At 39.4% G+C, this 24,598-nt stretch overlaps 1 protein-coding gene across 1 annotated transcript; it reads right to left on the bottom strand.

Annotated features, from left to right (window-relative positions):
- Positions 1-311: 311 nt before the first annotated feature.
- On the bottom strand, positions 312-24,290 carry LOC121527494 (NACHT, LRR and PYD domains-containing protein 12-like). Its single transcript, XM_041814482.1, has 12 exons — positions 24,151-24,290; positions 23,769-23,885; positions 23,132-23,239; positions 16,637-16,741; positions 16,123-16,355; positions 11,032-12,817; positions 7,312-7,485; positions 6,672-6,845; positions 6,162-6,335; positions 3,900-4,076; positions 2,453-2,626; positions 312-790 (listed from the first exon to the last, which is right to left on the bottom strand). The coding sequence occupies exons 2-12, from the start codon at positions 23,876-23,878 to the stop codon at positions 778-780; spliced, it is 3,228 nt and encodes a 1,075-aa protein (XP_041670416.1). The 5' UTR covers positions 23,879-23,885; positions 24,151-24,290; the 3' UTR covers positions 312-777.
- Positions 24,291-24,598: the final 308 nt, after the last annotated feature.

Below are 24,598 nucleotides of genomic sequence, written 5' to 3'. Positions count from 1 at the left end.
TGATGTCTGCATGTCACATTCTGTCTTCTTGTCTTCTGTCTGGGTTTGTTGCTTTGTTTTTCTGCTTGCTTCTGCACATGTCAAAGCACTTTGTAAACCCATGTTTTTAAAGAGCTATACAAATAAAGTTATTATTATTATCATTATATAAAAGTTTTTAGTTCATACCTTTATATGTTTGGACAGAATGCTTCCGTCTTTGTCAGAAGTGTCACCTGATGGTGGTGTGACGTGTCCTTATCACGTCATGATCCGTAACATCAGCTGATAAGGACACGTCACACCACCATCAGGTGACACTTCTGACGAAAACGGAAGCATTCCATCCAACCATGTAAAGGTGTGAACTAAAAACTTTTGTTGTCTGTTATAAAAGAAAGTATAAGTATAAATTAGAAATCTAATGCTGAAATGACCTTTCACCCTCCATTTTTCAACAAGAGGGAGCCATGACAGAATGTATTAAGCTTTTTTTAAACACTTCAGTGTATCATAGTCATAAATATAAATTAGTGGTGGGTGGTTTTGGTTTAGTAAACTGAAAGAAAATAAAAAAAAAAGTCCAAATAAATCCAGTTCCCTTGTGGAGTAGGTCTTGCAGAGTGTAGAAGGATGGAGTGGGAGCCGAGCATTCGATTAACTCCGCTGATACTCTGTCAGGTCAGGAGGAACGCTCAGGCTCGACTCTGGACTCAGCTGTAGTTTCTGACAGTGGAGCTTCATCCTCTACACCAGCAGGAAGCAGCTCATCGTTCTGACCCCTCACACTGATGGATATCAATCACGCCAACTAATAAGAGAAGAAGACAGATCACACATGATGTAAATCATTTCACGTAGCATCAATATACAGTACCATAAACAAGTATTAGCCCCCTTTCTGATGTCTGACTTTTTGCATATTTATCACACTTAAATGTTTCGGATCATCAAACCAATTTTTATATTTCACAAAGACAACCCAAGTAAATAGAAATGCAGTGTTTGAATGATTATTTTATTTTAAAAGGGGGAAAAAAGTCCAAACCTATCCGTCCCTGTGTGAAAAAGTAATCTCCCCCTGAACATAATAACTGGTTGTTCCTCCCTTGGCAGCAGTAACTGAAATCAAGCTTTTGTGATCACTGCTGATGAGTCTTTCTCATCGCTGTGGAGGAATGTTGTCCCACTCTTCTTCACAGAATTGTTTTAACTCAGCCATATTGGAGGGTTTCCAGCAGGAACTGCCTGCTTAAGGTCACACCACAGCATCTCAGTTGGATTTAAGTCCGGACTTTGACTTGGCCACTCCAAAACCTTCATTTAGTTTAATGTGAGCCATCCAGAGGTGGACTCACTGGTATGTTTCGGGTCATTGTCCTGCTGCATAACCCAAGAGTGCTTGAGCTTGATGGCACATACTGATAGCCGGACATTGGCCTTCAGGATTTTCTGGTAGACAGCAGAATTCATAGTTCCATCAATCACAGCAAGTGGTCCAAGTCCTGGTCCAGACCATCGCACTGCCACCACCATGTTCAGCTGTTGGTATGATGTTCTTTTTATGAAATGCTGTTGTTTTTTTACTCCAGATGTAACGGGAAGCACACCTTCCAGAAAGTTCTACTCTTTTCTGGTTCATTCCACAGAATATTTCTCCAGAAGTCTTGGGGATCATCAGGATGTTTCTTGGCAAATGTGTTCTTTTTTGTCAGCAGTGGTTTTGACCTTGGAACTCTCCCATGATGCCATTGTTGCCCAGTGTCTTTCTGATGGTTGAGTCATGAACTCTGACCTTAACTGAGGCCAGTGAGACCTGCAAGTCTTTGGATGTGGTTCTGGGTTCTTCTGTTACCTCCTGGATGAGTCGTTTATGCACTCTTGGAGTCATTTTGGTTGGCCGACCACTCCTGGGAAGGTTCACCACTGTTCCCAGTTTTCTCCATTTTTGGATAATGGCTCTGACCGTGGTGCTCTGGAGTCCCAAAGCCTTGGAAATGTTTTGTAACCTTTTCCAGACTGATAGATTTCAGTCACTTTGTTTCTCATTTGTTCTTGAGTTTCTTTGGATGGTGGCATCATGCGTTTCTTTCTGAGAGCTTGTCTACTTCACTTTTACTAACAGCTTCTATTTCAGGGATTTCTTCATTCTGGCAGTAATCAGGCCTGGGTGTGGCCAGTGAAACTGAACTCAGCTTTCCAAAAACTAATTACTTTTTCACACATGGCCAGATAGGTTTGGATTTTTTTCCCCCTGAAAAAAACTAAATAGTCATTCAGACACTGCATTTTCTATTTACGTGGTTTCTCTTTGTGAAATATAAAAATTGGTTTGATGATATGAAACATTACAGTGTTATAAACATGCAAAAAAAAAAATCAGAAATCACAGAGAGGGCAAATACTTTTTCACGGCACAGTACATGAACATTGTGATTTGAAAAGGGTTTACTGAGGAAGACTAAATACTGACCTCAGAGTCTCCAGTCTCCAGTTTGGACTCTTCAAGAACTCCCACAGTGGCTCCACTCCTGAATCCTTCAGCCCATTTCCCCTCAGCTCCAGCTCTTTAAGATGGCCAGGGTTGGACTTCAGAGCTGAGGCCAGAGAAGAACAGCTCATCCCTGACAAACTGCACCACCTCAATCTGAAGAGAGCAAAATGATGAAGAAGGATAGCTGTGTCTGAATTAATCCCTCTATTTGACTGAACTAAACACACCTTTACCTGCTGATTCACATGTGATGAACAACGGTCACTATGATGGCAGAAAATCAGCAGTTTTACATCATAGGGTGAGGACTTACACACAACTTAAAACTGACAGAAACGTAGCTCATGCTGTGATAAAAGCAGTATAAGCCAGTGCAGAGTAAGGAAGAGTGGGACAGGGATATCAAAGATAGCTGATGAATCATGGTTGACTATAACTCACCAAGTTAAACAGTCAATCCTGGAAGCAAGCAGAGGTTCTTTTTCATGCAGGCAAGGCCACCCATAAGGGGGTTAAAGGGGAGAACTTTCTGGGGCCCAGCCAAACAGGGGGCCCATGGAGGTCAGAAAAACCATGATCCATTGTAAAGTCAATCTATGATACCAATATTTTATGTTTAACCTGAATTATAACCTCTCTTATTAAAGCAACAAACACTACATTTTATTTATTCACGTTCTAGTAAAATATAGCATTTCTAAAATGTTAACTCATTTTCTTTAAACAGAATTCCCTTTGAATTTGTAATGTTAACAGTGTGGATGGGCACACTAAACTTAACGATATGGAAAGCAATGTTAGACTTCATAGCCAAGACATGATGTGCACAACTGTCAGGATACAAGAGCCCAAAGGAGAGGGAATAGAAATAACTTTAAGGGGAAAATAATCATGGGCATTTAAAAATGACAAAAAGCAGTTTCAAAAAGTGGTGAAAATAGGTTATAAGTGGAAAAAGCTAGCAGAAATATGTAGTGAAAGGTGAGGCAAGAGAAGCAAAATAGGTCTAAAGTGGCAAAATCTGGCTTAAATTGGCAAAAATTAGTCTAATAGTGGCAAAAATGGGCTGTAAAAATGATGAAAAGAAGTTATAAAGTGGCAAAAACTGTCTAAAAGTGGCAACAGAAAATGGTCGGTAAAAGTGTTGGAAAGCAATTAAAATGAGGAAAACATGGGTTAAAGAAGCAAAGAAAAATAGCATCAGCAGCAAACATGGGACAAGAAACTACCCAAATTTTTTTAAGAATGGAATTCCCCTAAAAGTTCATGTCATAAGATTTACCCACACATAAAAATGAAATGTGATCCATCAGGTAAAGAATGTGGAGTGATTTTACACAAATGTGAAGATGCTAACAGAACAAAACATAAATAGTACATTTAAATTTCATTATTTACTAATATAAGCTACAACCAGTGAACTGACCCCAGTGTCTCCAGTCTGCAGTCTGGACTCCGCAGGAATTCACACAGCAGCGTGATGCCTGAATCCTTCAGGTCACTGTTGTAGCTCAGGTCCAGGTGTCTCAGGTGGGCGGGGTTAGACTTCAGAGCTGAGGCCAGAGAGGAACAGCTGACCTCCGACAAACTGCAGCGACTCAATCTGAAATAGAAATAAAAGATAAAAATTCAGATGACTGATGTGTGATGGTGTCAAAATGTGCACAGTGTTGTGATCCTAATCCATGCATGCCAACATCTGAGAACTTAATTGGGATTGATTTACTGATTTAGTACTTCATGATTTTTCTTAAATTTAAAACTCCGTGTGTGTTTGTTTTTGCATCCTCTGTCATTGTGCTTTCATTCAGCAGTTGGTTCTACAACTTACTGTATCTGATTTCTATCACTTTCTTTCGTCTTTGCTTGGACCACAATCCAACTATCTATTAGGTCAGGAGTTCCCAACCTGTTTTCCAAGTAGGCCCCCCCTACTTGAAAAGCTACGCCTCCCAGGACCCCCTTGGAAAAATCAAATCAATTTCAATTGTTTTTCTTGACAAAATCTGAACATAAAAGGTCCACATACTCAAAAATCAATGCAGAAACTTTCCGTTATTACTACCGGACAACTCTTGAAAAAACAGTAAAGAGGATTTAGTCATGTTTCAATAAAACCTCTAAATTCTCAAGTTTAAAAAGTTGCTTGGTTACAAGAAAAAAGTAGACATTTAGTTTGTTATTGTAAGTGAAACCAAAACTTAGTGTTTTTTTGATTATAAAGTCAAAAATTCAACCAATATTTTCAGTTTGGTTACTTGTACATTTTTTGTCTAAACACGATTTTAAATTGTATTGCAGAATTTTAAAATTTGACATTTTTGAGTTTCTATCGACAAAATTAAAGACTTCCTTAACTCGAAATTTCAATATCGTCTCGTAAATTTCCTACTTTAAACTTTAAAATCCAGAGGGTTTTTTTCTGGAAAATAAACAACTTTAAAATATAATTTTCCCCAAAATAGTTCTGCTCTGGTTGGGGGCAATGAGAGCAGTTGGCAGCAAGAAAGATGCACTCTTGAGCTTTTTCTTGTATTTGTAGTGTTTTTTCATAATTAAGTTGACAACATTTGTTGAAACCTGTGAAAACAAAGAAGATGGATGGTCCAGGACACCTTTAAGAGAAAGAACGGGAAATTTCCATCAAGAAAAAACCCAAAAAGGTGAAAAGAAGACCTCAGTCTCAACTACAACTCCTGGCTAGCTTAAAGGCTAACAACAACTGCCAGAAACTGCCACAGAACACTGCCTGATCAGCCGGAAACTACTGAATGCTACCTACTGAGGTAGCATGGGGTGGGACATACGAACGCAGTGGCCCAGCGCTTCATCACTAGCAGCAAAACAAAGCCCTACACACACCAGAACTGACAGCATGCCCATGGAGCTTACATCTTTCCTGAAGGAGACTCAGAGACTGAAAGGAGAAGGACACAGAGCAGCACAACACCTACAGCCAGTGGGGAGGAGGAAGAGATGGTGTTGTGCGAGAAGGTGGAAGTGGGGCAGGCAAGCCGGGCTGCAGGCTAGGCTAAGAGCGGCCCCACACAAACCTGTCATACCAAGCTTCTTTCTCCTGGATGTCTGCTCCCACACCAGCAGGATGGACGTGTCGCTGCAGATTTCAAACCACTGGTTGGACCCCTGTGTTTGCTGCTACAGAGGAGACTGCCAAATGTAATTTTGTTGTGTTTTTACAATGCAATGACAATAAATTGTCTATCTGTATCTAAAAAGTGTAAACTTTTTTGCTTAAAAATTACAGATTCTCTTCATTTTTATACAAAACTTTTAAGTTGGCCTTAAGACATCATGTTTCTAATCATGATTCTTACAAAATATATTTGTACATCTATGTTTGACAACCTCAGAGCAGACAGGGTCTCATGCCCCCCCCCCCGAGATCCTTGGCGCGCCCGAGCCCTCTTTGGGGTGCCCGAGCCCTAGGTTGGGAACTAATGTCTTAGGTCATTAAGGTGTTTTATTAAAACCAAAAATGACATCTGAGGCAGCTGCTGCACAGACTCTTCACTGGACTCAGGACTGCAGTCGTGGTTGTGAGCGGCATAGAGGCTAAAGTTAGTTTTAACTTTTAGACAGGATTTTAGGATTTTTCAAGTATTTGTTGTTCCTGAGGGTTTTAACAGCAGCACAGCTCTCAAGGAGGAACAAAGCAAAGGTATCTCACCTGAGCATCTCCAGTCTGCAGTTTTGATTCTGCAGAAACCCACACAGCAGCTCCACTCCTGAATCCTGAAGCTTGTTGTCACTCAGGTCTAGCTCTCTCATATGGGAGGCAATGGACGTCAGAGATGAGGCCAGAGAAGAACAACTGTTCTCTGTCAACCTGCAGCAATTCAGTCTGAATAAAGAAGAAATTATAATGAAAGTACTGAATTCACACCTGGATTTACAGCTTTTTTTACCCAAATGAACAAAAACACATCTCACTCACCAACTTTGTAACAATGACACAAATATCTTACAAAACTGAACAGAAATTAAAATCATGCTCTTTCCTCTAAAACAGATTTGTTCCACCAAAATGATTTGCATAAGTTTTTTTTAAAAAGGACAAAGTGATGCATTCCCTGAAAGGCTGCTTCTTTATATGTTGTTCAGATGTCATCATATGATCCTGCAATTTCCACATGAACTTGTTGTCTAAACGGTGAAGAGGCATGACTGGGATGCTGACCTCAGAGACTCAAGTTTACAGTGTGAACTCTGCAGAAAGACACACAGCAGCTCCATTCCTGAATCCTGCAGTTTGCTGTTAACCAGAGCCAGCTCTCTCAGATGGGAGGGGTTGGACTTCAGAGCTGAGGCCAGAGAAGAACAGCTGCTCTCTGACAAATAGCAGCGGATAAATCTGAGGAAAGAACATACAAAAGATGTGTTCAGCTGATAGATTTTGTATCAACATAATTCTCTGGAAATTATCCACAATAATTTTCATGCATCATAGTCGCACGGATGAATCACAGCCTGCTAATCTCAGCTGAGGATGGACATTTTATCAGACTGCTGTGTTTATCTTTTCACTCCATGCCATTAAAACTCATATCTTCAGAATCCTTGTAGAAATATCATCTTAGAAAGGGGTGATTTATGAATTGAATGTGTCTAAAAACATTATATTTCATTACTATGTTAGAAATATTAAAGACAGAATAATAAAATGATGGAAAGTAAAATGGTTTGATGTATGTTTTAACGACGCTGTCGTTAAGATAACATACAGCAACAAAAGTCTACCTCTGAGATTATGAAAATACAGAAAAATGCTGAGCAAATACTTCATACACAGGCCTCACAGCTTAAACCCATGATCTGACCTCAGAGCCTCCAGTCTGCAGTTTGGACTCTCCAGTCCAGCATGAAGCAGCTCCACTCCTGGATCCTGCAGGGTCATGTCCTGCAGCTCCAGCTCTCTGAGATGTGAGGGGTTGGTCTTCAGAGCTGAGGCCACAACAGCACAGTGAGCCTCCAACAGAGCACTGTTAGAAAGTCTATGAAACACATGAAAAATACATTAATGTTCCACATTATTATGCAAATTGGATTTTAGTGTCATAAACATTAAAATTGTTGTTTTTCAGTTAAACTCATGGATGTTGTTGTGTCTCAGGGCTCTTTGCAGGGGCGTCGCCAGACCCCCTTTACTGGGGCATGTGCCCCACTATAAATAAACTGTGTATCGGGGCGGACTGGCCATTGAGAGCAGGTCCGGTTCTGGGCATAGGCATATAGGCGTCATCAACTCCTGCACTCCTCTAACTTCTGTGCCCCTCGTTCGTGAAACTGTCAAGCCTCACCTCGCCGCTCTCTCTCTCCATGCACACCCCCAGCACACACACACTGGGAGCCCAGCAAGACATTGAGAGAAGAAAGGTTTCTTTGTCCTCATTCACACAGCTCTCAATAGGCAGGGTGTAGAGATGAAGTCCTGCAGTTACAGCTATCACCCTACCTGCCCATTCCTCCTGATTTCCTGACCATTAACACCTGCTTGTGCAGTGTGTCATCCCTCCCACCTGCACCCACAACGTGCGTGTCCAATTCCTTCTAAAGTCTGACCATCCATGTAAAACACGGACTGACAGAAGCTGCGTTCAGTTTAACAAATGATAATATTACGTTCACTTAAGCACTGCCCTTGAAAAATAAGGTTTTACACTGTTCTAATCAAAGTTTTCTCACTGAATGAAGCAGGAAAGAAAACTACCATCCTCGTCAGCCATAACAGCTGACAGCCCGGACTTATTTAGCCCTGGTTATATTAATAAGAGTAATGTCAGGGTTAAATTTAAAGCTTTATGTACACATCCTTTGTTTTTAAGCTGTAGGTGGAATTATTTTCCTGATCATTGTTCGCGAGTGCCAGAAAGTGCAGCGTACTTCAGTCAGCTCCTACAGAGAGTTCGTTTTTACTCTGTTTGCCCCTTTCTGTCCCTGTCCTTGTCCATAAATTAAACGCTTTATGAAAAGAGGCCCATTTTTTATGGATAGAAGGGATTTCCCCTCGAATAACAGTGTGATGGCTCAGTATCTCTGTGCCGTCCCTTCCTGTGCATCATGAGACACATCAGAGCAGTGGAGACGCTCATACTGTATGTCTGCAGCGCTATGAGGAGCATTAAAGCTTCTGTGTGCATTTAAGGCATTAGACTGTTCCCTGTTTATTAACTTAAACAGTTTCAGTGCCAGCAAAAATTAAATTCAGACCTGATCCCAGCACAGCCCTCTAACTTGGTTCTTTTAGTAGAGCTAACAGGATAATTCTCCTTAAAAACTGCTGCAGGTGCTCTTGAAATATGTCTGTAATCAGTTGTTTTCTAATGTGTTTATAACCCTACGTTTCTGACACTGTGCTGATGTGATGTGTAAATCCTGTGTGGTGGATACATTTATCATTCAGAGGTGGAGCCATGGGGGGGCTTGTGGGGTCTGTGCCCCTAATGTTTTCCCCAAAGCCCTGAATCTTTAACTTTGGTAAAGGTACGTTATCTCTGATTACTGATGAATGTAAAATGAACTAGCTTAGATTTTGATAAACAGACTGACCCTGCTGATCACAACATGGAAATTTCATTCTTGTTGCCAAACTGAAAAAAACCAAATCAGATGTTTTTTTTTTACTTTGAAAAAGCTTAAAAGCACATGCTACCAAACAAATAAAAACATTACTATTAATATTTCTGCAGTTTTTAAGAAATATACATCTGTAACCACATATTTGTAAGTTCACCTAGGGCACCAAAATGGCTAAAACCGGCCCTGATCCTGATCCTGAGTTCTGACTTATGTCATATATACTTTTGCTGCCATGCTCAAAGTGTTCATAATTGTTAAAATAAATGTGTTAATACTTTCATTAATATCTCAAGTGGTGAGGATATAGTAGGGGGCCTGTGCCCAGTAGAGTTTTATGCCTACCATCGCCTCTGGCTCTTTGGATCACTGAAATCAATCTCAGACACCTGTGATCATTAGTTTGCCAGGTGAGCCCAATTAAAGGAAAACTCCTTAAGAAGGACATTCCACATTATTAAGCAGGCCACAGGTTTCAGCAATACGGGAAAGAAAAAGGATCTCTGCTGCTGAAAAGTGTCAAATAGTGCAATGCCTTGGACAAGGGATGAAAACATGAGATATTTCAGGAAAACTTCAGCGTGATCACTGTACTGTGAAGAAATGTGTGTCTGATTCAGAGCACAGACGGGTTCCTGCAGATAAAGGCATAATGAGGAAGGTTTCTGACGGACTAATTCATCAGATTAAGAGAGCAGATGCTAAATACCATTACAAAGCAGCAAACAGGTATTTGAAGCTGCTGGTGCCTCTGGAGTCCCACCAACCTCAAGGTGTAGGATCCTCCAGAGGCTTGCAGTCGTGTATAAACCTACTATTCAGCCCCCCCTAACCAATGCTCACAAGCAGAAATGGTTGCAGTGGGCCCAGAAATACATGAAGACTCATTTTCAAACAGTCTTGTTGACTGATGAGTGCCGTGCAACCCTGGATGGTCCAGATGGAGGAGTAGTGGATGGCCACCATGTCCCAACAAGGCTGTGACGTCAACAAGGAGGGGGCGGAGTCATGTTTGGGCCAGATTCATGAGGATAGATCTGGTGAGCCCCTTTAGGATCCCTGAAGGTGTGAAAATGACCTCAGCAAAGTATCGAGAGTTTCTGACTGACCACTTTCTTCCATGGTACAAAAAGAATAACCGTGCCTTCTGTAGCAAAATGATCTTCATGCATGACAATGAACCATCTCATGCTGCAAAGAATCCCTCTGTGTCATTGGCTGCTATGGGCATAAAAGGAGAGAAACTCATGGTGTGGCCCCCATCCTCCCCTGACCTTTAACCCTACTGAGAACCTTTGGAGCATCCTCAAGCTAAAGATCTATGAGGGTGGGAGGCAGTTCACATCAAAACAGCAGCTCTGGGAGGATATTCTGACATCCTGCAAAGAAATTCAAGCAGAAACTCTCCAAAAACTCACAAGTTCAATGGATGCAAGAATAGTGAAGGTGATATCAGAGAAGGGCTCCTATGTTAACATGGAACTTGTCCTGTTCAGATGTTTTTGATTGAAATAGCTTTGATTTCAGTAAATATGACCCCCTGATGCTGCAGATTCAACAAATGAACATTTTCACTTCTTTACAACCAATAAAATCTTTTAAAACTCTGTTGTGCAGAATAATGTAGAACAGTGCATTTTGAGGTTTTAATTTAAAAAAAAAAGGTTGTCATTATGAAGTTTGTTCAAAAACATTTGAATTATGCTCATTTGCATTAATATTTAGGAAAATAAGAGAAAAATTTCATTTGCATAATAATGTGGAACATGGTGTAATGAAGAAGAATAATCATTTTCTGAAAGAACTCAGGACACACAGCTGGAACTAAATGTGTAAAATCAAGGTAACCTCTGTAAACATCAACAAGTAGATCACGTTTCTGAGAACAGCATGAACCATATTGTTGTTCAGAACTGTTTTACTAAAAGAACATAAATCATAATGCTCATCAAACCTGGACTTACTTAGCCTTCCTGCAGTTCCTCACAGCTGGAATCAGTCTCAGTCGTCCTTCATGTGTTGTATTGTACAGTTTCAGGTCCAACTCATCCAGAACCTCCTCTGACATCTGCAGCATGTAGGCCACAGCAGAGCACTGGATCTCAGAGAGTTTCTGCTTTGACTTGTTCTCTGACTTCAAGAAGTCTTGGATCTCCTGATGTACTGAGAGATCATTCATCTCCATCAGACAGTGGAAGATGTTGATGCTTCTGTCAGGAGAGATATCAAACCTGTTCATCTTCTTCAGGTTGTCAATGATTCTTTGGATCATTTCTGGACTGTTGTCTATCTGACCCCGCAGACCTCCTAAGAGTCTCTGGTTTGACTCCAGACACAGTCCATGAAGGAAACGAACAAACAGGTCCAGGTGGCCATTTTTACTCTTTAAGGATGTCATCATTACTTTATTGAGGAAGACATCAAGCGTTAAGTTTTTTTGTTTTTTTCCTAGAAACTCCTCCAGTACTGCTGTGTTCCTGGTGGTGAAACAGTGGAGCATGTAGACTGCAGCCAGAAACTCCTGAACACTCAGATGAACAAAGCTGTAAACTGTTTTCTGGAAGATCACACTCTCTCTTTTGAAGATCTCTGTGCAAACTCCTGAGAACACTGAGGCCTCTGTGACACCCAGACCACAGCGCTCCAGGTCTTCTTCATAGAACATGATGTTTCCGTTCTCCAGATGTTCAAACGCCAGCCTCCCCAGCTTCAGAAGAACTTCTCTCTCAGCCTCCATCAGCTGCTGTGGACTGCTCTCATGTCCCCCATCATACTTCTGCCTCTTCCTCTTGGTCTGAACCAACAGGAAGTGTGAGTACATGTCTGTCAGGGTCTTGGGCAGCTCTCCTCTCTGCTCCGTGCTCATCATGTTCTCCAGAACTGTAGCAGTGATCCAGCAGAAGACTGGGATCAGACACATGATGTGGAGGCTCCTGGATGTCTTGATGTGAGAGATTATTCTGCTGGACACATCTTCATCACACCTCCTCCTGAAGTACTCCTCCTTCTGGGGGTCAGTGAAGCCTCGGACTTCTGCCAGCCTGTCCACACATGAAGGAGAGATCTGATTGGCTGCTGCAGGTCGAGAAGTTATCCAGATGAGAGCTGAGGGAAGCAGATTCCCCTTGATGAGGTTTATTAACAGCACATTAACTGATGACTTCTGTGTGACATCAGACACAGCCTCACTGATGCTGAAATCCAACCACAGTCTGCTTTCATCCAGGCCGTCAAAGATGAACAAAAGTTTACAGACAGCCAGCATCTCTGCTCTGACCTTCTGGAACGTTGGATGGAAAACACGGAGCAGCTCCAGAAGACTGTAGCGCTCATCTCTGATCAAGTTCAGCTCTCTGAATGAAAGCAGAATCAGCAGACTGATGTCCTGGTTTTCCAAGCCCTCTGCCCAGTCCAGAGTGAACTTCTGCACCGTGAAGGTTTTCCCAACACCAGCCACACCGTTGGTCAGAACCACTCTGATGGGTTTGTGTTGGTCAGGGAGCGCTTTAAAGATCTCATGGTACTGGATTGGTGTTTCATGGATGATCTTCTTGGAAGCTGTCTCTAGCTGTCTGACCTCATGTTGGCTGTTGACCTCTTCACTCTGTCCCTCTGTGATGTAGAGCTCAGTGTAGATCCTGTTGAGGAGAGTTCTACTTCCTGCTTCATCAGTTCCTTCAGTCACACGTTCACATCTCCTCCTCAGACTGATCTTATGTTCCTCCAAAACCTCCTGAAGACCACCTCTCACTGAAAAGAGAAAAAAATAATGAACCCAAACAAAGAAATGGACTCATCATTATATTGATTGACAACATTAAAAAAAAAATAATAATAATAATCAAGAACAGAAAAAGCAGTTCAGATGAAAATATCTTGGAAAATTTTCCTTCTGTGCCTCACAGAAACTCAGCACCGACCTGTGGTCAGTTCAGTACTGAATGAGGACTCTCCACTCAAGCAGTCTGGAAAGGGTTACAAAGACATTTCTAGGGCTTTTGGACTCCAGACAACCATACTGAGAGCCATTATCCACAAACAGAGAAAATTTGGAGCAGTAGTGAACCTTCCCAGGAGTGGCTGGCCTACCAAAATGACTCCAAGGGCTCTAATTTCATTGCACAGGGCGGGGTGGTGCAGGGTGGTGGAGTGTGGTGCACCCCACGCAGTAGTAATTTTGTCCGGCACACCACCGTGCACAGCCAATTTGGCAATTTGGTAGACCGGGCTGCACCGAGATGGGTGTGGCGGCGCACCAGGGGGAGGTGTCGACAGATTCAGCTTGGCGCAGTGACAATTTCGTGCCAAAACACTGCGCGGAAGGCCCACCAGCTCCAACCTGGTCTATTCTCGGCACAGGCAAAGCACGCCCGGTATAGTGGTAATTTGGCTGACAGGCGTGCAGTGCGCACACGTCACCAAAACCTCACAGGCAGGTTTCCAGAGTGTCAGACACATTTCAATGCAATAAACAATCACAGCAACCACTATTTAATGGAACCGTCTGAACCAGCATATACATTTGTATCTATATAAACTGTCCCGTCACATCTGATGTCAGATCAAAGATGTTTGTCACGCGTAATTGAAACTCAACCTGATGGCAGCTGGGAGTGATAAAAACTAGCCAGCTCACATCTCTCAGCCAACCACAAACAGCCACGGCATCCGATACGGAGTATATATTCGGCTTCTCTCATCTCATGAAATTCAAAAGAAAAGAAAAAAGAGAGAGACGCTCGCTGAATAAATGTAAGTCAGTCAGTGTCTTAAGGATTTACCTGTGATTGCCCATATTTCTCTGTTTTAATCTTTATTCTTAACGTGATCTAAAAAGATGGAGTACATTATTGCAAGGAGGATGAGGAGGAGATACCAGGAGAGAATATATCACCAAAGGTTCTTCTATTTGGCCATGACAGAGCAGGAATGCAGGTGGATCACAAGCATGATGCCTGGATTAGCCTGCTGCTGTGTTTAATGTAACTGTCACTTAATTTTGTACTCCTATTCATGACACAGGAACAGAGGTGGTCCACACGGTGACGCGCATCGTGGCCTCTGATGCGCAGCCCAGTGGCCACTGTGTGCCTTCTTTGCTCTGACAGCTTTTTTTTGGCCCTTCTCCTTACATCATTGAACCATTTTTTACATTGGGCAGCGGTTCTCAGAATATCTGGGCAAACTTGATTGACAATATTAGTAACTTCCTCCCAAGCAGTTTTTGCATCATCAGCCCGTGGAGGTCTATTAGCATTACCATATATTCTGGTACTGCGAGCTTGGACCTCCTGGACCAGCACATCAGTTTCCTCCTGGGAGAAGTTTGGCTGCCTGGAGCTGCAGCTGCTGTCTTCATCCATGGTGGTGGCGAGGTGAAATTGGCACTGCGCCTTGCCCGCAGCGCATTTAAAGGCGAGGAGAGGCGTTCATTTGATTGGTGAAGATTACACTCGGCTGTGTTAAACCCACTCACGCCTTCTCTCCTCCCTCTTTGCCACTTGCGCCGGGGGGAGGGATGGAGGCGTGGGTGCGCCGTGCTGCGCCAGACTGCGACGCACACGAAAATTGCAAAATGCCCTGGACACACCCCGTTGGCACGGTGCAGGTGCGGCGCAGGGCAGGTGTGCTGCGCTGCGCCTGTGCCTGGTCTACAAAAATAGAGCCCCCAAGAGTGCATGAACAACTCATCCAGGAGGTCCCAGAAGATCCCAGAACAACATCTAAAGACCTGCAGGCTTGACTGACTCAGTTAAGGTAAGAGTTCATGACTCAACCATCAGAAAGAGACTGGGCAACAACAGCATCATGGGACAGTTCCAAGGCCAAAACCACTGCTGAGCAAAAAAGAACAAAGACTCGTCTCACATTTGACTAAAACATCCTGATGATCCCCAAGACTTCTGGGAAATATTCTGAGGACTGACCAGACAAAAGTTCCATCCGGAGTCAACCTGACTCAGTGTTTCATCAGAAGAGCATCAGTCTAACAGTCAAATATGATGGTGGTCGTGTGATGGTCTGGACCAGGACCTGGACCACTAGAACCATGAATTCTACTCTCTACTAGAAAATCCTGAATAAGAATCAGTTCATGACCTCAAGCTGGAGCTCACGTAAGTAATAACTTAAGTGAGCTCCAGCTTGAGGTCATGCTGGAGGCCAAACACACCAGCAAGTCCACCTCTGAATGGACTAAAAAGTAAATGAAGGTTCTGGAGCAGTATAGTCAAAGTCTGGACTTAGATCTGACTGAGATGTTGTAGCATGACCTTAAACCTTCCGTTAATGCTGGAAAACCTCCAATGTGGCTGAATTGAAACTTTTCTTTGATGAAGAGTGGGACAACATTCCTCCCAGCGATGTTAAGACTTATTGGCAGTTTTCAAAAATGCTTGTTTGCAGTTGGAAAACCAGTTATTAGGTTTAGGGGGCAATGATTTTTTCACATGGTGCCATGTAGGTTTGCATGGCTTTTTTTCTCTTAATAAATGAAATCTTCATTATAAAATACAGCTTATCTATGTCTGTCAGAATTTAATCAATGATCTGAAATGTTCAAGTGTGACAAATATGCCAACAATAGGCTCTCAAGAAGAAGCAAATACTTTCCCACAACTCTAGACTTCCACAAACCCAAGTTCATCTTTTATATTAGTTATATACAACCTTCTCATTACATTTTATTTCTATGCCAAATCCTCCTCTTGTCACACTGCAACTGAGCTCCTTTAACCAATGCATTAATCTGACCCTGACCCCCTCCAAGTTGAAGACCCTGGTGTGTGACCACAAGGTCGTTCCAGTGGAACTGTCATACCTGTCTTTTCACAGAGCCGACATTCATCTAAGTAACCCCCCTGCCAAACCCAACAAACTCCTTCCTTTTAAACCTTCCCAAGAAATCTTGACTCTGGCTAAAAGACCAAGCTCTGTACAATGCCCTTCCTACCACCTGTGGGTACCTCAGACTGCTGACTCTAAAAAAAAATCTAGAAACCCATCTCCTTATAGAGCCTGTCTGATGACAGAAGCACACAGGTGTTCAGTCTTACTTTGCTCAGAGCTGGTCTGACCGGCTGTCTCCAGTTCGTGTCCTCTTCTGGATCTTTTCCCACACTGGGGACAGGAAGAGTCTCCTGGTGAACCAGACTGGTCCCAGTATAAGGAGATACACTCTCTGCAGAACCAGTGTCCACAGCTGGTAGAGACTGGATCCTTCAGGACGTTCTGACATGCAGCACAGCAGAACGGCTGCTCCTCCATATGATGATTCCTCTTCCTCTCTCTATGGAGACATATATGATATTATATATTCATACATGGTCGTTGAATGATGCTGAAAATATAAAACTTGTTTTCATTAATTATTTTGCACACGTGTGTACAGGTGCCACAAAGAGGCTGAGCCATTAGGCAGCTTTTTCTGGATCACTGGACTAACAAGTATTCATAGACACAAGCAAATCTGCTCCGTGTCTGCTGGACTCACACCTGCAAAAATCAACACCTGAGAAGAAATGCTTAACATGGAAATGGAGATGATAATGTGTTGGATATCTCTCTTACGTTGTGTCTTGGAGTCCAAGTCTTTTGAAATCTATAGGTTGTATTCTGGATGAATCACTCTTCACAGACAGACAGCTGGCTACCGTAGACCCTGGTCTCTGTCCGCTGGATGGAAATCAAACATAATCAACATCAACATGGTAGACAGACTGACTTCAGACTTTGTTTCAGCTGTGTCTGGGTTATGTCATGGCAACAGTTTCATGTAGGTGTGTATGTTAACAGTCAGGTCTGAAGCGTGTCGCCTCACATCAACAGTCTAGAGCAGAGTTACTGAACCACAGAGCCAAACTGTTGAAAATACCTTTGCAAGAGCCACAATCTAAGTGATGAAAAGTGGCAATAAAAGTTAGCTAAAGCTGTCAAAAAAGGTCAAAAAGCTGCAAAAAAAAGTGACCGAAAATGTGTGAACAGGGGTAAAATAGGCAGAAAATGGCAAAAACTGGGTGAAAAGTGACAAAAATGTGGCAGAAATAGTTGAGACATGACAAAACTGACTAACAGGTGGCAATAATGGTAAAAAGCTGCCAAAACACGACAAAAATGGGTGGAAAATGACTAAAATTGGCAAAAGCAGCAAAAAGGTGGGGAAAATGGGAAAAAATGACGTGTAATGGCAAGAGGCACATAAATGGGAAAAAAAGGGGAAAAAATGCAATTTGCGAAAAGGAGGATAAAAGAGACAAAAACTGGTTTAAAAAAGGGCAAAAAGGTGGGGAAAAGAGGCAAAAAGGGTAAAAAACAGACCAAAAAACTGTAAATAAGGGCAATGGAAATATACAAACACAAAATAAAGGTTGACAATTTAGACTGACAATTTGAGCCTACTGTAGAAGGGTGGGAAACAAATTGCAATGGATCATTTCTGAGGTCAAAGTTTCCCTTTTCTATGGTTTTCCGGGGGAATAATATTTCAAATTTAGACATTAAAGAGCCACACGTGGCTCTGGAGCCACACGTTGAGTATCACTGATCAAGAGAATAGAGGGCTCACAAATTATGACCAATTGAGGGCTATAATTGTCTTGTTTTAGTTGATATGTATGTCCAAGTTGGTAGACTATGTGTGTAGTCTGGTTCTTGATGACCCTGATGAAGGACACAAGCCTAAATGCTTCTGTCTCATAAAGATGTTCTCTAAATCAGTGGTTCTTAACTGGCCAACCATTGGAAGCCATCACCACCACTTTCATGAGAATCAAGGCCAAAATGAATGGAAACTTAACGTATTCGATGAGAAATGGTGCAGTCTGGAACAAAACATACGGTATGACTGAACAAAGACAAAGGACTAGAGAAATCAGGCATGCTTCAAGAGGCAAACTATCAAAAATCCCGTGGAGGACAGGCACATGCGCGCTTTTATTTAAATGAATGGATATGTAGGTTACTGATCCTGAAAGAGAGCCACAGTTTACTCTGTGAAAGAGTGTAAAAGAGTAAAATTTTGACTTACTTCTCCAGGAACAGCCTCATTATTTTGGTCAAAGCGGTAAATGGATAGACCAAGCTCTCCAGGAATAAACCAAAATCCACAGAAATGCACAAAATTGGATTTTTTTTCTTACCATTTATTTTTTGCTGATAATGATATTAATGTTAATATACTCATTTGGTTCAGACCTAAAACTGAATGCTGATAATTACAGCTGATAAAGGTTATAATATTACAGCTGACATAAGCCAATAATCAAAGCTTATTTAGGCCAAAATTTACAGCTGACATAAGACAACATTTACAGATGATTTGAGCTGATATTAACAGATGATAAAAGATGATTTTACAGATGATTTTAGCTGATATTAACAGATGATAAAAGATGATTTTACAGATGATTTTAGCTGATATTTACTTTTATATAAACTTTTATACTGATGCACTTTTAAACTGATGCACTTTTAAACTGATGAACTTTATACTGATGAACTTTTATACTGATGAACTTTATACTGATGAACTTTTATACTGATGCACTTTTATACTGATGAACTTTTATACTGATGAACTTTATACTGATGAACTTTTATACTGATGCACTTTTATACTGATGAACTTTTATACTGATGCATTTTTATACTGATGAACTTTTATACTGATGCACTTTTATACTGATGAACTTTATACTGATGCACTTTATACTGATGAACTTTTATACTGATGAAATTTAATACTGATGAACTTTATACTGATGAAATTTATACTGATGAACTTTTATACTGATGAACTTTATACTGATGAACTTTATACTGATGCACTTTAAACTGATGAACTTTTATACTGATGCACTTTTAAACTGATGTACTTTTATACTGATGAACTTTATACTGATGAAATTTATACTGATCAAATTTATTCTGATGAACTTTTATACTGATGCACTTTAAACTGATGAACTTTTATACTGATGCACTTTTAAACTGATGTACTTTTATACTGATAAATTTTTATATTGATGAACTTTTATACTGATGAACTTTATACTGATGAACTTTATACTGATGACCTTTACACTGATGAACTTTTATACTGATGAACTTTATACTGATGTACTTTTATACTGATGAACTTTATACTGATGCACTTTATACTGTTGACCTCTACACTGATGAACTTTTATACTGATGAACTTTATACTGATGAACTTTTATACTGATAAACTTTTATACTGATGAACTTTATACTGATAAACTTTTATACTGATGAACTTTATACTGATGAACTTTATACTGATGAACTTTATACTGATGTACTTTATACTAATGTACTTTATACTGATGTACTTTGCACTGATGAACTTTATACTGATGAACTTTTATACGGATGAACTTTATACTGATGAACTTTTATACTGATGAACTTTATACTGATGTACTTTATACTAATGCACTTTATACTTATGTACTTTATACTGATGTATTTTACACTGATGAACTTTTATACCGATGAACTTTTATACGGATGAACTTTATTCTGATGCACTTTTATACTGATAAACTTTATACTGATGAACTTTATACTGATGAACTTTTATACTGATAAACTTTAAACTGATGAACTTTATACTGATGAACTTTTAAACTGATGAAATTTATACTTATGCACTTTTATACTGATGAACTTTTGTACTGGTTAAATTTTTATACAGATGAACTTTATACTGTTGAAATTTATACTGATGCACCCTGTACTGATGAACTTTTATACTGATGAACTTTATACTGATGAGCTTTTATACTGATGAACTTCCATACTGATGAACTTTTATACTGATGAACTTTATACTGATGCATTTATACGGATGAACTTTATACTGATGAAATTTATACTGATGCACTTTATACTGATGAACTTTACACTGATGAACTTTATACTGATAAACTTTATACTGATGATATTTATACTGATGAAATTTAAACTGATGAACTTTCATACTGATGAACTTTATACTGATGCACTTTACACTGATGAACTTTTATACTGATGCACTTTTATACCTATGAACTTTTATACGGATGAACTTTATACTGATGAAATTTATTCTGATGCACTTTTGTACTGATGAACTTTTGTACTGATGAACTTTATACTGATGAACTTTTATATTGATGAACTTTTGTACTGATGAACTTTATACTGATGAACTTTTATACTGATGAACTTTTATACAGATGAACTTTTATACTGATGAACTTCCATACTGATGAACTTTTATACTGATGAACTTTATACTGATGCATTTATACGGATGAACTTTATACTGATGCACTTTTATACTGATGAACTTTATACTGATGAACTTTATACTGATGAAATTTAAACTGATGCACTTCTATGACGATTAACTTTTAAACTGATGTATTTTGTACTGATAAACTTTACACTGATGAACTTTTATACTGATGAACTTTATACTGATGAACTTTTATACTGATGAACTTTATACTGATGCATTTATACGGATGAACTTTATACTGATGCACTTTTATACTGATGAACTTTATACTGATGAACTTTATACTGATGAAATTTAAACTGATGCACTTCTATGACGATTAACTTTTAAACTGATGTAGTTTATTCTGATGCACTTTATACTGATGAACTTTTATACTGATGAACTTTATACTGATGAACTTTATACTGATGAATTTTATACTGATGAACTTTATACTGATGATCTTTATACTGCTGAACTTTTATACTGATGAACTTTTATACTGATGCACTTTTATACTGATGCACTTTATACTGATGCACTTTTATACTGATGCACTTTATACTGATTCACTTTTATAATGATTCACTTTTATACTGATGAACTTTATACTGATGCACTTTATACTGATGCACTTTATACTGATGCACTTTGTACTGATGAACTTTATACTGATGAACTTTTATACTGATGAACTTTATACTGATGAACTTTATACTGATGAATTTTATACTGATGAACTTTATACTGATGATCTTTATACTGCTGAACTTTTATACTGATGAACTTTTATACTGATGCACTTTTATACTGATGCACTTTATACTGATGCACTTTATACTGATGCACTTTTATACTGATGCACTTTATACTGATGAACTTTATACTGATGAACTTTAATACTGATTTACTTTCATACTGATGAACTTTATACTGATGCACTTTTATACTGATGAACTTTATACTGATGCACTTTTATACTGATGAACTTTTATACTGATGAACTTTATACTGATGAACTTTAATACTGATTTACTTTCATACTGATGAACTTTATACTGATGCACTTTTATACTGATGAACTTTATACTGATGAACTTTATACTGATGAACTTTTATACTGATGAACTTTATACTGATGAACTTTATACTGATGAACTTTTATACTGATGAACTTTTATCCTGATAAACCTTATACTGATGAACTTTATACTGATGAACTTTTATACTGATAAACCTTATACTGATGAACTTTATACTGATGAACTTTTATACTGATAAACCTTATACTGATGAACTTTTATACTGATGAACTTTATACTGATGAACTTTATACTGATTTACTTTCATACTGATGAACTTTATACTGATTTACTTTCATACTGATGAACTTTATACTGATTTACTTTCATACTGATGAACTTTATGCTGATGAAATTTATACTGATGAAATTTAAACTGATGCACTTCTATGACGATTAACTTTTAAACTGATGTATTTTGTACTGATAAACTTTACACTGATGAACTTTTATACTGATGAACTTTATACTGATGAACTTTATACTGATACACTTTTATACTGGTGTACTTTACACTGATGAACTTTACACTGATGCACTTTACACTGATGCACTTTACACTGATGAACTTTACACTGATGCACTTTACACTGATGTACTTTACACTGATGTACTTTACACTGATGTAGTTTATTCTGATGCACTTTATACTGATGAACTTTTATACTGTTGCACTTTATACTGATTCACTTTTATAATGATTCACTTTTATACTGATGAACTTCATACTGATGCACTTTATACTGATGCACTTTATACTGATGCACTTTGTACTGATGAACTTTATACTGATGAACTTTTATACTGATGAACTTTATACTGATGAACTTTATACTGATGAACTTTACACTGATATACTTTACATTGATGCACTTTTAACTGATGTACTTTATACTGATGCACTTTATACTGGTGTACTTTACACTGATGAACTTTACACTGATGCACTTTATTCTGATGCACTTTATACTGATGAACTTTTATACTGTTGCACTTTATACTGATTCACTTTTATACTGATTCACTTTTATACTGATGAAATTCATACTGATGCACTTTATACTAATGCACTTTATACTGATGTACTTTATACTGATGAACTTTACACTGATGCACTTTATTCTGATGCACTTTATACTGATGAACTTTTATGCTGATGAACTTCATACTGATGAACCTTATACTGATTCACTTTTATACTGATGAACTTCATACTGATGCACTTTACACTGATATACTTTACATTGATGCACTTTTAACTGATGTACTTTATACTGATGCACTTTATACTGATGCACCTTACCTTCCCTCAACTTTTATGATGATTGAGTGTGTATGGATTGATTAGTTTGATTGTTTTTCGGAGTATGAAGATTTAGTGCTTTTGTAGTCTTTGCCGGGAGGGGCATGTGCAATATCATTATATTTATGCATGTACAATGAAGACGTGATATAGGCCAATATTTACTGATGATATAGATTGATATTTACAGATTATATTGACCAAAATTTACAGCTAATATATACTGATCTGCTTAAATAATATTAGATGATATTTAAAGCCTATATATATATTCCTATTTAACAAAAGGAAAACATCATATACCACAGGGATGGTTTTTGATTAGTACAGACTGAAAGGAAAACAAATGATTTGACAGGAAATGGTTAACATGTAAATGTGATTTTTCTCTTACCTTGTGTCTGGGGGTCTAGGTCCATTACCAAAGGCTATTGGTTCCTCTCTGGACCAATCCCTCTTCATGGACACACAGCTGGGTGCAGGAGATGTTGCTCTCTGCCCACTGGATGAAAAACACCAACGTGGTTCAAATAAGAAGGGTTGACTAAAATACTTTTGTCCTCAATGATTCATTCATAAGATGTTTTCAAAGCTCGGCTGTCTTATAATCCCATCTCACAGCACCAACTCTTCACTCATCTTTACCTTTGACATTTAGTTTGCGGAAACTTAAAAAAAAATTGACCATCAGTCAGCTGGTATAACTCTGACCAATCACATTTGACCATCAGTCAGCTGGTATAACTCTGACCAATCACATTTGACCATCAGTCAGCTGGTATAACTCTGACCAATCACATTTGACCATCAGTCAGCTGGTATAACTGTGACCAATTACATTTGACTGTCAGTCAGCTGGTATAACTCTGACCAATCACATTCATCTATTTAAATCTGTAGTGGTGTCACCATAAGTTTCTGCCTCAGAATCCATGTTGAACTCTGCTTGGACAGTTTTCTAAGCAGCTCTTTACTAGAAGCTCTCCCTGCTCTCTGATTCACAGCTGTGGTTTATGAGAATGTTTCCTTACTCTGTGTCTGAGGCTCCAGGTTGGTTCATGAAGTCAACAGCAGAATCTTCAGACTGCTCTGCTGGCATAGCCTCTGCCCCATTCTCCTCTTCCTCTGAGCTCATGTTCATGTTCAGTCTGAGAAGTAGAACAGTAACAGGGACTGTTAGCACAGGACACAAGAAAGTGGAAAAACAGTTTGTTCTGATCTAGCAGTGAGAGGACAGGAAGGAGGGGGTGCACACACACACACACACACACACACACAGAGAGAAGAATTAGGTCAGTCAGACACAGCATGTACACTATCTGACTGTTTACTTCATTTAAAATTGTGTGAATTTACAGAGAGAACTCAGAGACTTTAGAGGAGAAATCATAAAAATGTTGGATTAAATCTTACCCCAGTCACAGTCGGTGGATTCCTTCTATTCTCTGTCCGCTAAAAATGTCTGAACCAAAGTTTTCTGCCTGCTCTCATGCTCAGTTTGTTTTGCCCCTCCCTCCCCCTACATTTATGGGAAATCACACGGCTTATCTGTGACTGTGACTGTGTGTAGCTCACAGCTATGTTAGACTTGACAGGGTGATTTATATCTGTTTAGGATCAAACGTGAGCCTGTAGGCGGAGTCCGGGGTTGGATTACAGGGCTGAGTGTGTTGGTAAGGAAGTTACTGCAGAATAAAGGCTGATAAATGCTAAAGGAATACACGATAACAAACAGAGAGACTCTAAAATCACTGCAGTGTAACAAGAATGCTATCTTACTCTGAACTCCATGTTAACAATTTATGCAGTTTCATTCATAACTCTTCATCTGAATCTACCTGCTCTGCACTTTTCTTTAGGC

Source organism: Cheilinus undulatus, linkage group 19 (assembly GCF_018320785.1).
Source record: "Cheilinus undulatus linkage group 19, ASM1832078v1, whole genome shotgun sequence".
Taxonomy (NCBI): Eukaryota; Metazoa; Chordata; class Actinopteri; order Labriformes; family Labridae; genus Cheilinus; species Cheilinus undulatus.
This window is presented reverse-complemented; position numbering and strand designations above follow the sequence as displayed.

Excerpts from the sequence above, each read along its gene's own strand:
- LOC121527494 (XM_041814482.1), bottom strand. The coding sequence starts at position 23,878 with ATGAACATGAGCTCAGAGGAAGAGGAGAATGGGGCAGAGGCTATGCCA. Across the intron at positions 7,486-11,031 it reads AGGAACTGCAGGAAGGCTAA|ACTTTCTAACAGTGCTCTGT; the intron begins GTAAGTCCAGGT and ends TGTGTTTCATAG. Across the intron at positions 6,336-6,671 it reads TGTAAACTTGAGTCTCTGAG|ACTGAATTGCTGCAGGTTGA; the intron begins GTCAGCATCCCA and ends TTCTTTATTCAG.